Source organism: Salvelinus fontinalis, unplaced genomic scaffold, assembly GCF_029448725.1.
Source record: "Salvelinus fontinalis isolate EN_2023a unplaced genomic scaffold, ASM2944872v1 scaffold_0272, whole genome shotgun sequence".
Classification (NCBI taxonomy): Eukaryota; Metazoa; Chordata; class Actinopteri; order Salmoniformes; family Salmonidae; genus Salvelinus; species Salvelinus fontinalis.
Genome location: NW_026600481.1, coordinates 45379 through 66210, shown reverse-complemented (window position 1 = coordinate 66210; position 20832 = coordinate 45379). Strand labels below are relative to the sequence as shown.

General features: G+C 44.1%; 2 protein-coding genes and 1 long non-coding RNA gene across 3 annotated transcripts; 1 reads left to right on the top strand and 2 right to left on the bottom strand.

Moving 5' to 3' along the window:
• Positions 1-256: 256 nt before the first annotated feature.
• Positions 257-3981, bottom strand: LOC129845314 (uncharacterized). The gene is made up of 2 exons (XR_008758035.1): positions 856-3981; positions 257-690 (listed from the first exon to the last, which is right to left on the bottom strand). It is a non-coding gene; the product is annotated as an uncharacterized LOC129845314 (long non-coding RNA).
• Positions 3982-7213: 3232 nt separating this feature from the next.
• Positions 7214-8715, top strand: LOC129845311 (uncharacterized). The gene is made up of 2 exons (XM_055913196.1): positions 7214-7402; positions 7925-8715. The coding sequence occupies exons 1-2, from the start codon at positions 7283-7285 to the stop codon at positions 8507-8509; spliced, it is 705 nt and encodes a 234-aa protein (XP_055769171.1). The 5' UTR covers positions 7214-7282; the 3' UTR covers positions 8510-8715.
• A 366-nt stretch (positions 8716-9081) lies between these two features.
• LOC129845312 (stathmin-2-like) lies at positions 9082-19633 on the bottom strand. Its single transcript, XM_055913197.1, has 5 exons — positions 19454-19633; positions 15696-15794; positions 13509-13681; positions 12924-13115; positions 9082-10757 (listed from the first exon to the last, which is right to left on the bottom strand). The coding sequence occupies exons 1-5, from the start codon at positions 19470-19472 to the stop codon at positions 10698-10700; spliced, it is 543 nt and encodes a 180-aa protein (XP_055769172.1). The 5' UTR covers positions 19473-19633; the 3' UTR covers positions 9082-10697.
• Positions 19634-20832: the final 1199 nt, after the last annotated feature.

Genomic DNA, 20832 nt, shown 5'->3' with positions numbered 1-20832 from the left:
TGGGTCCTGGGGCCCCCAAGGGAACATTCAGTTTTTCCCCTAGCACTACACAGCTGATTCAAATCATCAAAGCTGGATGATTGGTTGATTATTTGAATCAGCTGTGTAGTGCTAGGGCAAGAATCAAAAGGTGCACCCCTCAGAGTCCCCAGCGCCGAGTTTGGGGAACCCTGTTCTACTGACATCACTTACAGTAGCCAACTCAACGTCTCTTGTCGACAGCAGGACAGTCATTCCTAAAACATCAACTACTCAATATGTTTAGGTCATTGGTTCTTTTATTTGGCAGTTTACATGTTTCCTTGACTTTAGCACAGAAAATAATGAGATGGTACTTATCCAATTAAAAATACTGTTAATACTGATTGTGTGTGTGTGTGTGTGTGTGTGTGTGTGTGTGTGTGTGTGTGTGTGTGTGTGTGTGTGTGTGTGTGTGTGTGTGTGTGTGTGTGTGTGTGTGTGTGTGTGTGTGTGTGTGTGTGTGTGTGTGTGGAGGGGTCGGGTGGGTGGTGCAGTGTGGTGGTAGTGAAGTCCTCCACCCTCCAGGTCTTGGTGTCTGCTGTGGAGTTTCCAGGGGTTGGGCGGCTGGGTGGAGGGACGTGGTTGGTGGACATTGGGGAGAGGTGGGGCTCACGCTGTCAGCTCGTCCCTCAGCTCTTTGTTCCTGCGCACCACGGCTGCATGTCTCTCCTGAAACACAGGACACAGACACCACAGATAGAGAGGACGAAGTTAACATCCACACTGGACAGGAAGTAGAGCTATAGCATATGCAGTCAGGATGACCCCTAGTGGTCTCTTAGAATGAAGACTCTATTTTAATTGTAGTTCTATCATTCTAATTCTAGATCACACCTTCTCCTGCAGGCGTTCCATCATGGCTGCCAGGTGGGCCTGGCGGTTCTCCTTGATCTGCTCCATCTTACATTAATATTACGTTACTACCCTGCTACACCATTACTACTACACCATTACTACTACTACTACTGCAGTACATTTACATTTACATTTTAGTCATTTAGCAGACGCTCTTATCCAGAGCGACTTACAGTAGAGTGCATACATTTTATTACATTTTTTACATACTGAGACAAGGATATCCCTACCGGCCAATCCCTCCCTAACCCCTAACCCGGACGACGCTATGCCAATTGTGCTACTACTACTACTACTACTACTACTACTACTACTACTAGTACTACTACTACTACTACTACTACTACTACTACTACTACTACAGTACTACTACTACAACGACTACTAGTAATAGTACTACTACTACTACTACTACTACTACTACTACTACTACTACTACAGCACTACTACTACTACTTCAATAGTATTACTACTAACACTGCTACTACTACAGTATTACTACTACTACTACAGAACTACTACTACTACTGCAGTACTACTACTACTACTACTGGCAATCTTCTGTTTTGGCATATTTCTGCTTTACCAAATGAGCAGAGTTACAAACTTCACACACCAGTCGTTATACTTAAACTACATAATTTTTAATAAGAGCTTTGCAATAGCCTTTTTTGACTTTCAATGATGCGCTATCTCTAATAAACCATTGAAAAGTACCAACAGAAAAGTACAAAGATCTTTTATAGCCAAGATACACCCCTCTCAACTTATACTGACGAACCACAGATCTTAGGAACAGTTCACAAAGGTTAAGATTTGTATGAAAGATATCTATAAAACTTAGCAGACAGTTACTGCTGTGTCAACAGTTTTCATTGTAAAGACCAGTGTCTGGCCCCCTTACTCCAAAAGGGAACTGTCTCTCCCTGGTACGGCATAGAACAGAACCATTAGCTCATGTTCTCTGGAATGCTCTTTAGGTTTTATCACCCAAAGACATCGCAAATCTCCTCTGTCAGTGCTATCTCATAGAGGCCCATCCTCAGTGGAACACACACACACACAATAGTTAACAGAATATTCTATTCTGTCGAATAAAACAACCATTATAATGCAATACAAGCATTATAACATAATCTTGCAATTTTCCACGACACTTCTCTCAACTTCTCCTGCAGGCGTTCCATCATGGCTGCCAGGTGGGCCTCCCGGTTTTCCTTGATCTGCTCTGTCTTTGTGGTGTCTCAGTCTGCCACCAGCGACGTTCATGGATCCACAGAAAGATCTCTGGCCCGACACAACTTCCTGTTTCTCATAACAGAAGTAGTGTTTACCACTATGGTTTCATACCCTCTGGTTAACAAAACCCACTGGGTGTTGGTGTCCAGACTGACCTCATAATATAGCTACATATCCAGCAAGCACACTTGTTACAGTCCCTATTATTGTCTCTTTTACAGTCAGTATGTTATGTTGACCCCTGAGTTTAGGTTGTTTTTACAGTCAGTATGTTATGTTGACCCCTGAGTTCAGGTTGTTTTTACAGTCAGTATGTTGTGTTGACCCCTGAGTTCAGGTTGTTTTTACAGTCAGTATGTTATGTTGACCCCTGAGTTCAGGTTGTTTTTACAGTCAGTATGTTGTGTTGACCCCTGAGTTCAGGTTGTTTTTACAGTCAGTATGTTATGTTGACCCGTGAGTTCAGGTTGTTATTAGTCAGTATGTTACATGAACCTTGGAGTTCAGGTTGTTTTTACAGTCAGTATGTTACATTGACCCCTGAGTTCAGGTTTTGTTGAGGAATGGGTTCGTTCGGGGCTGTGGTAGAGCAGGTTGAGAGCTTCAAGTTCCTTGGTGTCCACATCACCAACAAACTATCATGGTCCAAACACACCAAGACAGTCATGAAGAGGGCACAACAAACCCTATTCCCCCTCAGGAGACCGAAAAGATTTGGCATGAGTCCTCAGATCCTCAAAAAGATTTACAGCTGCACCATCGAGAGCATCCTGACTGGCTGCATCACTGCCTGGTAAGGCAACTGCCTCCGACCGTAAGGCACTACAGAGGGTATTCAGCTAGTTAAGGTCTTGTTGAGCAGCCAATTAGTAGAATCAGGTGTGTTAAATCAGGGTTGGACTGAAAACCCACAGTACGGTAGATCTCCGGGAAGAGGGTTGGGCAGCCCTGAGCTAATCAAATGGCTACATTTAACATTTACATTTAAGTCATTTAGCAGACGCTCTTATCCAGAGCGACTTACAAATTGGTGCGTTCACCTTATGACATCCAGAAGGCTACCCAGACTATTTGCATTGCACCCCCCCCCCCCCTGTAAATGCTGCTTCTCTGTTTATTTTCTATGCATAGTCACTTTAATTGACTATGTACCAGTACCCCCTGTATATAGCCTCCACATTGACTCTGTACCGGTACCCCCTGTACATAGCCTCCGCATTGACTCTGTACCGGTACCCCCTGTATATAGCCTCCACATTGACTCTGTACCGGTACCCCCTGTATATAGCCTCCACGTTGACTCTGTACCGGTAACCCCTGTATATAGCCTCCACATTGACTCTGTACCGGTACCCCATGTATATAGCCTCCACATTGACTCTGTACCGGTACCCCCTGTGTATAGCCTCCACATTGACTCTGTACCGGTACCCCCTGTATATAGCCTCCACGTTGACTCTGTACCGGTACCCCCTGTATATAGCCTCCACATTGACTCTGTACCGGTACCCCATGTATATAGCCTCCACATTGACTCTGTACCGGTACCCCATGTATATAGCCTCCGCATTGACTCTGTACCGGTACCCCCTGTATATAGCCTCCACATTGACTCTGTACCGGTACCCCCTGTATATAGCCTCCACATTGACTCTGTACCGGTACCCCATGTATATAGCCTCCACATTGACTCTGTACCGGTACCCCCTGTATATAGCCTCCACATTGACTCTGTACCGGTACCCCATGTATATAGCCTCCACATTGACTCTGTACCGGTACCCCCTGTATATAGCCTCCACATTGACTCTGTACCGGTACCCCATGTATATAGCCTCCACATTGACTCTGTACCGGTACCCCCTGTATATACCCTCCACATTGACTCTGTACCGGTACCCCCTGTATATAGCCTCCGCATTGACTCTGTACCGGTACCCCCTGTATATAGCCTCCACATTGACTCTGTACCGGTACCCCCTGTACATAGCCTCCACATTGACTCTGTACCGGTACCCCCTGTATATAGCCTCCACATTGACTCTGTACCGGTACCCCATGTATATAGCCTCCACATTGACTCTGTACCGGTACCCCCTGTACATAGCCTCCACATTGACTCTGTACCGGTACCCCCTGTATATAGCCTCCACATTGACTCTGTACCGGTACCCCCTGTATATAGCCTCCACATTGACTCTGTACCGGTACCCCATGTATATAGCCTCCACATTGACTCTGTACCGGTACCCCATGTATATAGCCTCCACATTGACTCTGTACCGGTACCCCCTGTATATAGCCTCCACATTGACTCTGTACCGGTACCCCCTGTATATAGCCTCCACATTGACTCTGTACCGGTACCCCCTGTATATAGCCTCCACATTGACTCTGTACCGGTACCCCCTGTATATAGCCTCCACATTGACTCTGTACCGGTACCCCCTGTATATAGCCTCCACATTGACTCTGTACCGGTACCCCCTGTATATAGCCTCCACATTGACTCTGTACCGGTACCCCCTGTATATAGCCTCCACATTGACTCTGTACCGGTACCCCCTGTATATAGCCTCCACATTGACTCTGTACCGGTACCCCCTGTATATAGCCTCCACATTGACTCTGTACCGGTACCCCCTGTATATAGCCTCCACATTGACTCTGTACCGGTACACCCTGTATATAGCCTCCACATTGACTCTGTACCGTAACACCCTGTATATAGCCTCCACATTGACTCTGTACCGGTACCCCCTGTATATAGCCTCCACATTGACTCTGTACCGGTACCCCCTGTATATAGCCTCCACATTGACTCTGTACCGGTACCCCCTGTATATAGCCTCCACATTGACTCTGTACCGGTACCCCCTGTATATAGCCTCCACATTGACTCTGTACCGGTACCCCCTGTATATAGCCTCCACATTGACTCTGTACCGGTACCCCCTGTACATAGCCTCCACATTGACTCTGTACTGGTACACCCTGTATATAGCCTCCACATTGACTCTGTACCGGTACACCCTGTATATAGCCTCCACATTGACTCTGTACCGTAACACCCTGTATATAGCCTCCACATTGACTCTGTACCGGTACCCCCTGTATATAGCCTCCACATTGACTCTGTACTGGTACCCCCTGTATATAGCCTCCACATTGACTCTGTACCGGTACACCCTGTATATAGCCTCCACATTGACTCTGTACCGGTACCCCCTGTATATAGCCTCCACATTGACTCTGTACCGGTACCCCCTGTATATAGCCTACACATTGACTCTGTACCGGTACCCCATGTATATAGCCTCCACATTGACTCTGTACCGGTACCCCCTGTATATAGCCTCCACATTGACTCTGTACCGGTACCCCCTGTATATAGCCTCCACATTGACTCTGTACCGGTACCCCATGTATATAGCCTCCACATTGACTCTGTACCGGTACCCCATGTATATAGCCTCCACATTGACTCTGTACCGGTACCCCCTGTATATAGCCTCCACATTGACTCTGTACCGGTACCCCCTGTATATAGCCTCCACATTGACTCTGTACCGGTACACCCTGTATATAGCCTCCACATTGACTCTGTACCGGTACCCCCTGTATATAGCCTCCACATTGACTCTGTACCGGTACCCCCTGTATATAGCCTCCACATTGACTCTGTACCGGTACCCCCTGTATATAGCCTCCACATTGACTCTGTACCGGTACCCCCTGTATATAGCCTCCACATTGACTCTGTACCGGTACCCCCTGTATATAGCCTCCACATTGACTCTGTACCGGTACCCCCTGTATATAGCCTCCACATTGACTCTGTACCGGTACCCCCTGTATATAGCCTCCACATTGACTCTGTACCGGTACCCCCTGTATATAGCCTCCACATTGACTCTGTACCGGTACACCCTGTATATAGCCTCCACATTGACTCTGTACCGGTACCCCCTGTATATAGCCTCCACATTGACTCTGTACCGGTACCCCCTGTATATAGCCTCCACATTGACTCTGTACCGGTACCCCCTGTATATAGCCTCCACATTGACTCTGTACCGGTACCCCATGTATATAGCCTCCACATTGACTCTGTACCGGTACCCCCTGTATATAGCCTCCACATTGACTCTGTACCGGTACCCCCTGTATATAGCCTCCACATTGACTCTGTACCGGTACACCCTGTATATAGCCTCCACATTGACTCTGTACCGTAACACCCTGTATATAGCCTCCACATTGACTCTGTACCGTAACACCCTGTATATAGCCTCCACATTGACTCTGTACCGGTACCCCCTGTATATAGTCTCGCTGTTGTTATTTCACTGCTGCTCTTTAATATACTTTTTTATTCATCTATTTTTTACTTAACACTTACTTTTCTTAAACTGCATTGTTGGTTCAGGGCTTGTAAGTGAGCATTTCACTATAATACAACTACACCTGGTGCATTCAGCACATGTAACAAATAAATCATGTGATTTGATTTCAGAAACTCACAACTAAAATGGTGCATAATTGCGTCAGAAACTAATTTTATGTTATGTAGTCTGTCCACAAGAGATTAGGAGTGGGACTTTGTCTTGTTTAGATTTAGCAACAGTGGTGGAACTGTGAACCCAGACAGCAGAGCAGGGAGGAGCTATAGGAGGACGGCCTCATTGTATTGGCTGGAATGTAGTCAAATGGAACGGAGTCAAACATGGTTTCCATATGCCTGATGTGTTTGATACCGTTCCAATTATTCCATTCCAGCCATTACAATGAGCTCGTCCTCCTATAGATCCTCATACCAGCCTCCTCTGCCAGACAGTACAAACAGTAAATGTCCCTGACATCTGATCTGATGTACCATGAAAGGTAGAGGAGAGCAAACATTAGATCATATAAAGACGGGAACTATCCTTGGCATCACTGAAACATCAACAGGCAGAGTGAGACAGACTTACTGTACAGAGACACAGGGAGATTCATTATAGTGAGTGAGACAGACTTACTGTACAGAGACACAGGGAGATTCATTATAGTGAGTGAGACAGACTTACTGTACAGAGACACAGGGAGATTCATTATAGTGAGTGAGACAGACTTACTGTACAGAGACACAGGAAGATTCATTATAGTGAGTGAGACATATTGAGATATGTTGCTGGCTGTGTGTGTCACTGTTGTCCTGGGCCTTCTCTCAGTGAGTGGCTCCCAGGCGGCCCCTTTAACCTGTGAGGATCTCCTGAGACCACTGGAGCTGAGCAGTGTCTCTCAGGTACTATCTACTGAACTGTACTGTCTGTCTGTCTGTCTGTCTGTCTGTCTGTTTGTTTGTCTTTTTGTCCGCCTGTCTGTCTGTCCATCCACCTGTCCGTCTGTCTGTCTGTCTGTCTGTCTGTCTGTCTGTCTGTTTGTTTGTCTTTCTGTCTGCCTGTCTGTCCGCCTGTCTGTCTGTCTGTCTGTCCATCCACCTGTCTGCCTGTCCGTCTGTCGAACGGTCGGTCGGTCCGTCGGTCCGTCTGTCTGTCTGTTTGTTTGTCTTTCTGTCCGCCTGTCTGTCCGCCTGTCTGTCTGTCTGTCCATCCACCTGTCCGCCTGTCCGTCCATCCGTCCGTCCGTCCGTCTGTCCGTCCGTCCGTCTGTCTGTCTGTCTGTCTGTCTGTCATCTGTCTGTCACTCCATCTGTCTGTCCATACGTCTGCCTGTCCGTCGTCTGTCTGTCCACCCATGGTTAGGGAGACAGGGTTGTTTGTGTCAGCTGACCCAGTTATTGTCTATCTGCCTTTCCATCTTGCAGACTCTGGGGAAGTGGGTGTATATTGCTGAGAGTTCAGATGGTCCTTTCTGGGAACAAATACTGTATACCTTATTACACAGTGCCTGGATAGAGGTCTCTGTGCCGGTCGGTACCCAGAACAACATTCTTGACATCGCCCAGTTCTTTGGCATCAGTATTCCGCATCAAAATGCTTTTCGATTCAGATGCTACAGGATCAACTCTAACTTTACTCTGCATGACAACAGCCAATGGAGCTCAGTGACCCCCATCCCTGTTACTGAGGTTCTCCTGACAACATGCTCAGACTGCCTCCTGACCCTGGAGAGACGGGTTGAGGATGAGAAGTCCTACACCTCTCTAACGCTCTACAGTAGGAGAAGGGAGCTCACCGCTACTGAACTGGACTTCTATAAGAAACAGGTGGATTGTCTCAGTCTGCCACCAGCGATGTTCATGGATCCACAGAAAGATCTCTGTTCCCAAGCAACTCCACTCTTAGAAGATAAAATTGCAAAGGAATTTGAGAATGCAGTTAATTTTATTTCAGAGATTCCAAGAATACTCAGAAATATTTTTAACGAATTAAAGAATTATGTTTATTAGGCATTTTCAATGTTTTTTGTGTTTGATGAGTAGTTGCCTCCTCCTCCCTGATTGGTTTCTGCCCACCATGTATTCTACAGTAACCCAGGGTTACAGTACCTAACCCAGCAAGCCTGTAAACAGTGTCTGATGCCTTGATGTGGGACCAAACTCCACTCTGCTCGTGTTGCTCTACATTCAACACAATAAATCCAGATTAAGACAAATGTGATTTACATTGTTTTGTTTGTCCCAATAATCAGCTACAATCGGGAGCATTTAAAAAGAAAAGGAAATATAATGGGTGATAGTCTACTTCAGGGTTTCTCAAACTGGGTCCTGGGGCCCCCAAGGGAACGTTCAGTTTTTCCCCTAGCACTACACAGCTGATTCAAATCATCAAAACTGGATGATTGGTTGATTATTTGAATCAGCTGTGTAGTGCTTGGGCAAGAATCAAAAGGTGCACCCCTTAGAGTCCCCAGCGCCGAGTTTGGGGAACCTTGTTCTACTGACATCACTTACAGTAGCCAACTCAACGTCTCTTGTCGACAGCAGGACAGTCATTCCTAAAACATCAACTACTCAATATGTTTAGGTCATTGGTTCTTTTATTTGGCAGTTTACATGTTTCCTTGACTTTAGCACAGAAAATAATGAGATGGTACATGCCATGTTGACAGAACCCCAAAGCTTTATTCAGCGAAGCTTGAGACACATGGAGGCAGAACACTTGTACTGTAATAGTCAGCTTGTGGAGGATGCAGGCAGATCGTTGTGACATATCTAAAAAGAGTCATTTTTGTGTGCTGAATGTGGAGCATCCATTCTCTGTCTATGGAACTACCAGAGAGAGGACGCTGATGATATGACACCTCACTTGAAACACACACACACACACAAACACACACATGTAGACTTAGAGTGAACACGTGTGTCGTGTCAGTCTATCAAGATAAAGGAAAGGGGGCTTTAGAACATTCTACTGGCCAGGATGTCATGTATGGTGGCTCTATGATGTCATAACATTCAAGTCTCCAGATTCAGTGGACATATCAGACTAGAGTAAACTAAAGTTAATCACCTGGCTTGCATCCCAAATGGAACACTATACCCTTTTTACTGCACTACTCTGGTCAACAGTAGTGCACTTTATAGGGAACAGGCTGCCATAGTATATAGTCAGGGGTCAGTCTGGAGGAAGTGATAAACAGTTGATCCCTCTGGAGACAAATTGTTAAAGAGGACCAATCACCTCTCTTGTTCCAGCTACCTCAAGATCATTTGAGGACATGTGGACATTTTAAGCCGAGAGTTTGGCAGATTGTTAATGTGCGTTCATAGCGTGTGTGCAAATGTTTGTGTGTGTGTGGATGTGTGTGTGTGTGTGAGTGTGTGCATGTGTGTGGATGTGTGTGTGTGGATGTGTGTGTGCGTGTGTGTGTGAATGTGTGTGCGTGTGTGTGTGCGTGTGTGTGGATGTGTGCGTGTGCATGTGTGTGGATGTGTGTGTGTGCGTGTGTGTGGATGTGTGTGAGGTGATCAAATGGGATGCGCTGTCAGGAGTCTGAGTTCACTACCTGTTAACATTCTTCACAAAGACACAGAAACTGACATGATCAGAAAACAATGCAAACGTCAGCTAACAACCAACTCACAACACCAAAAAAGACTTTCACAAAAAAAATTATTGTAGATTCAAATTTCAAGAACCAATAAATAATTAGATAACAAATTAAACATTTGAAATTGTACAACGCAGTACATTTGATACACTGGTTTGCGCTCAATCAGCCTAGCCTACCCATCAAGATAGATACAAAAATGAAGTATTTACAAAATAATACCCATGTTTTCATGTTGTTCATTTTTTCCCCTTCCAAAAAAAGTAAATCATTAATTATCCAATTAAAAATACTGTTAATACTGATTGTGTGTGTGTGTGTGTGTGTGTGTGTGTGTGTGTGTGTGTGTGTGTGTGTGTGTGTGTGTGTGTGTGTGTGTGTGTGTGTGTGTGTGTGTGTGTGTGTGTGTGTGTGTGTGTGTGTGTGTGTGTGTGTGTGTGTGTGTGGAGGGGTCGGGTGGGTGGTGCAGTGTGGTGGTAGTGAAGTCCTCCACCCTCCAGGTCTTGGTGTCTGCTGTGGAGTTTCCAGGGGTTGGGCGGCTGGGTGGAGGGACGTGGTTGGTGGACATTGGGGAGAGGTGGGGCTCACGCTGTCAGCTCTTCCCTCAGCTCTTTGTTCCTGCGCACCACGGCTGCATGTCTCTCCTGAAACACAGGACACAGACACCACAGATAGAGAGGACGAAGTTAACATCCACACTGGACAGGAAGTAGAGCTATAGCATATGCAGTCAGGATGACCCCTAGTGGTCTCTTAGAATGAAGACTCTATTATAATTGTAGTTCTATCGTTCTAATTCTAGATCACACCTTCTTCTGCAGGCGTTCCATCATGGCTGCCAGGTTGGCCTGGCGGTTCTCCTTGATCTGCTCCATCTTACATTACTATTACGTTACAACCCTGCTACACCATTACTACTACACCATTACTACTAATACCACAGAACTACTACTACTACTGCAGTACTACTACTACTACCACTACTACTATTACTACTACTACTACTACTACTACTACTACTACTACTACTACTACTACAGTACTACTAGTATTACTACTACTACTTCTACTACTACTACAGTATTACTACTACTACTACAGTACTACCACTACAACTACTACTATTACTACTACTACTTCTACTACCACTACAGTACTAATACCACCACTACTACTACTACTACTACTACTACTACTACCACTACAACTACTACAGTACTACTACTACTACTTCAATAGTACTACTACTAATACTACTACTACTATGACAGTACTACTACTACTACGACAATAGTAGTACTACTACTACCACTACTACTACTACTACTACTACTCCTACCACAGTAGTACTGGTACTACTACAGTACTACTACTACTTCAATACTACTACTACTACTACTACTACTACTACTACTACTACTACTACTACTACTACAGTATTACTACTACTACTATTATTACTACTACTAATACTACTGCAACTACTACAGAACTGCTACTGCCAGTGCTATAAAAGTACTACTACAGTATTACTATTACGACAGTAGTACTAATACAGTTCTACTATTACTACAGTACTCATACTACTACTACTACTGGTAGCTAATACTGAATACATTATTACACAGTGCCTGGATAAAGGACTTTGTGCCGTTCAATGTCGTAGACTTCTATGGCTTCAGTATTCCGGATCAGAGGACTCTGACGCTCCAGGATCAACTCTAACTTTACTCTGCATGACAATAACACAAGGAGCTCAGTGATCCCCATCCCTGTTACTGAGGTTCTCCTTACAACATGCTCAGACTGCCTCCTGACCCTGGAGAGATGGGATGAGGATGAGAAGTCCTACACCTCTCTAATGCTCTACAGTAGGAGAAGGGAGCTCACCGCTACTGAACTGGACTTCTATAAGAAAGAGGTGGATTGTCTCTACACTACTACTACTACTACTACTACTACTACTACTACTACTACTACTACTACTACTACTACTTCTACTACTTCTACTACTCCATCGATACTACTACAGTACTACTACTACTATTATGACTACTATACTACTACTACATTACTACTACTACTACTACTACTACCACACTACTACCACACTACTACTACTACTACTACTACTACTACTAGTAGTAGTAGTACTACTACTACTACTACTACTACTACAGTACTGCTACCACTACTACTACTACTACATTACTACTACTACTACCACCACTACTACTACTACTCCATTACTACTTATACCACTACATTACTACTACTACTACTATATTACTACTACTACCACTACTACTCCATTACCACTACTACTACTACATTACTACTTCTACTACTACTACTCCATTACTACTACTACTCCATTACTACTTCTACTACTACTACCACCACATTACTACTACTACTACTACTACTACTACAGTAGTACTACTACTACTACACTACTACTACTACTACTACTACTACTACTCCATGAATACTACTACTACTACTACTACAGTAGTACTACTACTACTAACGCTACTACTGTTACTACTACTACTCCATTATTACTACTACTACTCCATTACTACTACTACTACTCCATTACTACTACTACTACTACTACTACTACTACTACTACTACTACTACTACTACTACTCCATTACTACTGCTACTACTACGACTACTACTACTCCATTACTACTACTACTACTACTACTACTACTACTACTACTACTACTCCATTACTACTGCTACTACTACTACTACTACTCCATTACTACTGCTACAGTACTACTGGCCAGTCTTCTCTCACCTTCTCCTGCAGGCGTTCCATCATGGCTGCCAGGTGGGCCTCCCGGTTCTCCTTGATTTGCTCCATCTTCATGGTCAGCTTCTCTTCTGCCATTTTGCTGAAGTTGTTGTTCTCTTCCATGGCCTTGAGCAGCACATCCCTCTCATGCTCCCTCTTCTCTGCCAGGGCCCTCAGCACCTGGGCCTCCTGGGACTGGACCACAGAGAGACCATGGATGTCACCATAGAGTTGGCATCACTAGAATGGTCAAAGCACCTCCGACCACAGTAATTTGAAGGGTACATTCAATATGGCCGCCGATCCATTCACCACGGAATATGAACTTGAATGGGACAGCTGTTCTGTTGATTCTAATTATATGGATATTAATTATTATATCAACATGCTTTGCCCTGGGATTGCCTACTCAAAGATCTATAAGTATATACACTCTAAGGGAAAAAAGGTGCTATCGGACAACAGACATTTTGGTTGCAGGTAGAACCACGGAACCAAAAAGGGTTCTACTACGGGGACAGCCGAAGATCACTTTTGGGATCTTTTTTCTTAGTTTTATCATTCTAGTTCTATAGTTCTACTACTCACCCTCCTCCGGTCCTCAGCTGCCTCCAATTTCTTCTGGATGTCCTCTAGGGACACCTCCCTCTTGGGGGGCGAAGCGATGCTGTGGGCCACATCTGACACCGGGGAGGGGGGCTTCAGAATCACCTCAAAGGCTTGGCCCGACGCCCGCTTGTTGATTGGCTTCACCTCCATGTCTGAAAACAAGTGAAAAAGTTTATAATTTTTTTCTGTGGTCTGGTATTCTGGGGTCTGGTCTTCTGGGTTCTGGTCTTCTGGGTTCTGGTCTTCTGGGTTCTGGTCTTCTAAGTTCTGGGTTTTGGTCTTCTGGGTTCTGGTCTTCTGGGGTCTGGTCTTCTGGGGTCTGGTCTTCTGGGGTCTGGTCTTCTGTGTTTTGGGGTCTGGTCTTCTGGGTTCTGGTCTTCTGTGTTCAGGATGGTTGGTAATTGAGGTGATAGCCAGTGTCTTCCTATTGCATTCTTACTCACGGCTAAAACGATTTTAGAGAGCAGTTTGTCAGTATTGTTGAGTGCTTGTGGAGAAATTCCGAGATACGTTATGTTATTTGGATGTCCACTTTAAACATGTCTTTGAGTTTAGAGATTATGTTTGTCCAGGAGAGTTGTAATTTAGGACATGTCCAAAAGATATGGGAAGATACGTGCATGTGAAACCACTTCATTTCATATGTGTCTTGTGTATGTTTTTCTGAGGGGTTGGAATTAAGCATGAGACAGTTCTCTGTTGGACATCCATGTACTTTGGACATTAAAGTCATGTTCTTCAATTCAGGAGGACATCCAAAACAATAAATAAATATCCACAAATACAATAAAGGGCACAGCTCCTGGATTGACCTGAAATGGCATCAGGTCAACTACAGTGAAATTCAGACTACAATGCTTTGACTTGATCTGAAAGATGACGCATTGGAATTAAAAAGTGTTGTGTTACGTTCCCCAGCAAAGACACCAAAAATGTCGCTCAAACAAAAGGGGGAACAAAGAGTCCCTGACCAACAAGCAAAACAAAACAGGTGGGGTTTAAGGAGGGGTTCTGAAAGACACTCATGGGGGTGTCCACTGGAAGGTGACTAGCAACAACAACTGGAACAGAAAAGATACCCACCATGAGACCCACTAAATTCACCCAAGAAGAGGCAAACAAAAGAAAAACTAACACCAAACTTAAAGACAGGAAGCAAACCAAAAAGGAGGAGCAAAATAAAAGCAATTAAAGGATTATTTTTGTCTAGAAATCAAAACAGGGAGCGCCAACTAAAGGAGTTAACACTCCATGTCTATACAGTACCAGTACAGTACCATCTATACAGTACCATCTATACAGTACCATCTATACCAGTACAGTACCATCTATACAGTACCATCTATACAGTACCAGTACAGTACCATCTATACAGTACCATCTATACAGTACCAGTACAGTACCATCTATACAGTACCAGTACAGTACCAGTACAGTACCATATATACAGTACCAGTACAGTACCATCTATACAGTACCATCTCTACAGTACCAGTACAGTACCATCTATACAGTACCATCTATACAGTACCAGTACAGTACCATCTATACCATCTATAAGTTTGGACACACCTCCTCATTCCAGGGTTCTTCTTTATTTTTTACTATTTTCTACATTGTAGAATAATAGTGAAGACATCAAAATTATGAAATAACACATATGGAATCATGGAGTAACCACAAAAGTGTTAAATAAATCAAAATATATATTATATTTAAGATTCTTCAAAGTAGACACCCTTTACCTTTGAGGTTACCTGGAGGTGTATTGGGTCATTGTCCTGTTGAAAAACCCTTGAATGAGTAGGTGTGTCAAACGTCTGACTGGTATTATATATATATATATAATTTTTTTATTTTACAATCTTCATTTTCCTCTTTTTATTTTTCTTATAATTTTTGAGTTTTTGAAAAACTCACGTACGCTTCTATAACTCTCGTCCCCTTGGAACGAGCTCAACCAAGACAATACTCAAAACAAATTGTGAGCCAGGGCAACAAACTGGCTAAACGCAAAACGTATAAACTGCCCACCCTTGGGAGATAATCAGCAACCAAGTTGTCCTTACCACAGACATGTCTGATTTCAAGAGGAAAGTCCTGCAATATCTGTAGTAACTTTCCTGTCCTGATTGGTTCTTACCTCTCGTGTGACCTGGTTCTTACCTTCGAACTCACAGACGACCAGCTTGTTGCGTGCCTCTGGATAGAAGCAGGAGCAGATGAGGGAGAAAACAGACAGCTCCTTCATCTTCTCTTTGTATGCTGAGGGAATACAAGCACACCAGACGGTTAACACTGCTACGTGGAGGAGTCCAAAATGGCCCCCTATTCCCTATATAGTGCTTTATCACACTATTCTCTATATAGTGCTTTATTTCACTATTCTCCATATAGTGCTTTATCACACTATTCTCTATATAGTGCTTTAGCACACTATTCTCTATATAGTGCTTTATCACACTATTCTCTATATAGTGCTTTATTTCACTATTCTCTATATAGTGCTTTATCACACTATTCCCTATATAGTGCTTTATCACACTATTCTCTATATAGTGCTTTATCACCCTATTCCCTATATAGTGCTTTATCACACTATTCTCTATATAGTGCTTTATCACCCTATTCTCTATATAGTGCTTTATCACACTATTCTCTATATAGTGCTTTATCATACTATTCTCTATATAGTGCTTTATCATACTATTCTCTATATAGTGCTTTATCACACTATTCTCTATATAGTGCTTTATCATACTATTCTCTATATAGTGCTTTATCATACTATTCTCTATATAGTGCTTTATCACACTATTCTCTATATAGTGCTTTATCACACTATTCTCTATATAGTGCAAAAGTAAAACACTATAGGGAACAGGGTGCCATTTTTGACACAACCAAAGTCAGACACTATAATGGCACCTATAGGAGATAACATTGTCATTATGCTGTTTATTGACTGTGGAAAAAAGAGCATTCATACAGACTTGCTTCACACCGACAGAATTAAAGCCTTGTCCGAGCTGGAGCGGCTCATACAGAACATTCATACAGACTTGCTTCACACCGACAGAATTAAAGCCTTGTCCGAGCTGGAGCGGCTCATACAGAACATTCATACAGACTTGCTTCACACCGACAGAATTAAAGCCTTGTCCGAGCTGGAGCGGCTCATACAGAACATTCATACAGACTTGCTTCACACCGACAGAATTAAAGCCTTGTCCGAGCTGGAGCGGCTCATACAGAACATGACAGATTTGGTTCACACCGACAGTATTAAAGCCTTGTCCGAGCCGGAGCGGCTCATACAGAACATTCATACAGGCTTGCTTCACACCGACAGTATTAAAGCCTTGTCCGAGCTGGAGCGGCTCATACAGAACATACAGATTTGGTTCACACCGACAGTATTAAAGCCTTGTCCGAGCCGGAGCGGCTCATACAGAACATTCATACAGGCTTGCTTCACACCGACAGTATTAAAGCCTTGTCTGAGCCGGAGCGGCTCATACAGAACATTCATACAGACTTGCTTCCCGCTGACAGTATTAAAGCCTTGTCTGAGCCGGAGCGGCTCATACAGAACATTCATACAGACTTGCTTCACGCTGACAGTATTAAAGCGGCAGGTAGGTAGCCTAGTGGGTAGTGGTTGGGGCGGCAGGTAGCCTAGTGGTTAGAGCGTTGAGCTAGCCTGAAAGGTTGCTAGATCGAATACCCAAGCTGACAAGGTAAAAATCTGTGGTTCTGCCCCTGAACAAGGAAGTTAACCCACTGTTCCTAGGCCGTCATTGTAAATAAGAGTTTGTTCTTAACTGACTTGCCTGGTTAAATAAAGGTTAAATAACATAATAAAAAGCCTTGCCAGAGCAGCCCATAACTGATCATGAATTTTTGTTGAACTTGAGCGCTACTAATGAATTGTATCATGATCTGATAACAGTAAGCTAATGAGCATTAGCTAAAGGCTAGATGCTACTCTATCTTAATAGAGTTTTAATCGTCATTATTACGAGGAAGTCGTCACTTCAATAGTGATGGAGGGATTTAGAAGAGACAGGCTGTGTCCAAATTCAAAATGGCACCCTACTCGCTTTATAGGGCACCACTTTGGATCAGGGCACCATATGGCACAAAGTCTCTCAACACCAACACCAAAATAAATACCTACTGTATTACTATCACCCTGCTGTATTAGGTACCAGTAGCCCTGACTTCACTAAGGTACAGCATCAGAGAGAGAGAGAGAGAGAGAGCTCTGTCCAAAGAGGACGGCAGATTGTCAATACTGATTAGCCAACTGCTGCAAATGCCAGCAGCGTGTGGAGCGGCCCATTGCTGCAGGGCTGGCCACTATCCCAGCCTGCTGTCTGGCGGCCTGCTACACCTGCGTGCCATGGCCCACTGCTCAACACAGCCTGCTGTCTGGCAGCCTGCTACACCTGCGTGCCATGGCCCACTGCTCAACACAGCCTGCTGTCTGGCGGCCTGCTACACCTGCGTGACATGGCCCACTGCTCAACACAGCCTGCTGTCTGGCAGCCTGCTACACCTGCGTGTCATGGCTCACTGCTCAACACAGCCTGCTGTCTGGCAGCCTGCTACACCTGCATGCCATGGCCCACTGCTCAACACAGCCTGCTGTCTGGTGGCCTGCTACAGCTGCATGACATGGCCCACTACTCAACACAGCCTGCTGTCTGGTGGCCTGCTACAGCTGCATGACATGGCCCACTACTCAACACAGCCTGCTGTCTGGTGGCCTGCTACAGCTGCATGACATGGCCCACTACTCAACACAGCCTGCTGCCACATGTCATCAGAATCACTGAGATACAATGGAACTGCATGAATCCATTTCCATTCCATAATAGAATGAAGGCCCTACTGAACATGAAATACATTCCCGCACTATGGAAACCCAGGAGCAAATATTTCTAGGTAAAACAGAGATCAGAGGAAGTAGGCCTATGACTTTTAAGTGTTGGCTATTCTATTGCCAGACTAGACAGAACAGAGAATCAACTCTTTTTGATAGTCAGTCACTTTTACAGTTCCACTGAGAAACAACTCAGAAAAATGTCAAACAAGACATAAAGCAACACTGTTTTTCTCTCCCCCTTCGTTGTGTGTTATATTGACATATAACCGTTTAATTCAGTGTAGAATCCTTCACTAAAACAAAATACTCTAGGCCATATTGTTTTGCATTGGCATATCATGGCTGATATTGATGACAAGGCCCATATTCATTTATACTTTTTGTTTAATATCTTAAATGTAACCCACATTTACTGTAATATAAAACGCACAAAACTGCCAAATGATCCTAAATCCACATCAGACAAATGATGTCATCAGACAAACAAATACATGACTAACTATTGTAGCCCAACAAATGAACCACTGAATTCAATGCATTGTCAGCATGCCCCTTTCATTCACCTAAAATTGATTCCCTTCAAATTCGAGCTCAAACAAGCGATATAACCGTTATAAGAGTATACTCATAAAAGTACATAAATGAATGAAGGAATTATATCTCAGCCTGTCAGACTGTGTTGAAATGGTAGTCAGACCGGCGTATTGGGTGGGGTCTCTCTGCATTATGCTTCTACTAGAGCCTCCGCCGTATCACCAGCAGTAGGTGCAGCGTTGTAAATAAAACCGCTATAAATAAGAAAAAAACAATCGCGCCAACATCTTAACCAGAATAAATCTTACACTTGATATAAAATCATAACATCCATAAAATGTCCAATCTGTAAGAGCAGTTTTTGTCTGCCGTCTCTATGGGCCCAAATACTGTAATAAAATAATGAGGATGATGCAGGTGTCCGCACAGATCTCAGCCTCCATCCCTATAACAAACTCTAACAATTATCCATGCTGAAAAATCGTACTCGCATCCTTACCAATTGCAGTTTTGGCCATGGCTGTCTACGGGTGTTGCGGCTATGGTCAGAGGGGCGAAAATGTTGTTTTAAGGCACTGAGTCAGCGAAAAAGACAAGACCGGGGGCTGAGATCAGGATGAGAGGTGCGGAGCGAGCTGGAAGATGGGAGCGGTTGAATTATGAGCGTCTCTGCGCACGAGCAGATTGCTTGGCCACCCTCCGTCCTTTGACGCGCATCTCTCGTCGAGATCAGACATTCCATCCACAGCAATAGAATAGGCATAGTGGTACTGTAGGAATAGCCTACAGTAAAATGTTACAGAGGTACATTTTGAGGAAAAACGTATAAAGTATTCTATTTGAAAAGTTTAAATACTTACAAATACACTACATGACCAAAAGTATGCTGACACCTGCTGGTCGAACATCTCATTCCAAAATCATGGGCTTTAATATGGAGTTGGTCCCCCTTTGCTGCTATAACAGCCTACACTCTTCTGAGAAGACTTTCCACTAGATGTTGGAACATTGCTGCGGGGACTTGCTTCCATTTAGCCACAAGGGCATTAGTGAGGTCGTGCATTACACATGGTGATCTTAGGCTTGTGTGCGGCTGCTCGGCCATGGAAACCCATTTCATGAAGCTCCCGACGAACAGTTCTTGTCCTGATGTTGCTTCCAGAGACAGTTTGGAATTCGGTAGTGAGTGTTGCAACCAAGGACAGAGAATTCTTACGCTCAACGTGCATCGGCACTTGGCGTTCCCGTTCTGTGCGCTTGTGGGTCCTACCACTTTGCGGCTGAGCCGTTGTTGCTCCTAGACGATTCCAATTCACAATAACAGCACTTACTGAACAGCTGACCAGGCTAGCTCTATCAGGGCAACAATTTGACAAACTGACTTGTTGGAAAGGTGGCATCTTATGACGGTGCCACATTGAAAGTCACTGAGCTCTTCAATAAGGCCATTCTACTGCCAAAGTTTGTCTATGGAGATTGCATGGCTTTGTGCTCGATCATATACACCTGTCAGCAACAGGTGTGGCTGGAAGTCGAATCCACTAATTTGATGGGCTGTCCACATACTTTTGTATATAGAGTGCATATTACGATATATAAACCTATGGAACTCATTCATGACCTAAACACATTCGCAGGTCCCACTTGAACGTGCCCCTAGCTCACGTATGCTAAAGGCTACCAGACTTTGTAAATGGCTTCAGACACAGCAAAAAAGAGGAAACATGGAGCATCATCACAATGTTGGTATAGAGAATTAGTGCATTTATCAATGAGACAAGGCAATGCTGCTAGGGGCATGAGTCAATCAATGATCAATGTCAATCAACTGAAATATGCATGACAGAAATCCCAAGTCCTATGGGCCAGTTTCCCGGA

Coding starts and splice junctions, on each gene's coding strand:
- LOC129845312 (XM_055913197.1), bottom strand. Junction 13,682..15,695: donor GGTCGTCTGTGAGTTCGAAG/GTAAGAACCAGG, acceptor ACTTGTTTTCAG/ACATGGAGGTGAAGCCAATC. Junction 10,758..12,923: donor TGGAACGCCTGCAGGAGAAG/GTGAGAGAAGAC, acceptor CCTGTGTTTCAG/GAGAGACATGCAGCCGTGGT.
- LOC129845311 (XM_055913196.1), top strand. CDS start 7,283: ATGTTGCTGGCTGTGTGTGTCACTGTTGTCCTGGGCCTTCTCTCAGTG. Junction 7,403..7,924: donor AGCTGAGCAGTGTCTCTCAG/GTACTATCTACT, acceptor TCCATCTTGCAG/ACTCTGGGGAAGTGGGTGTA.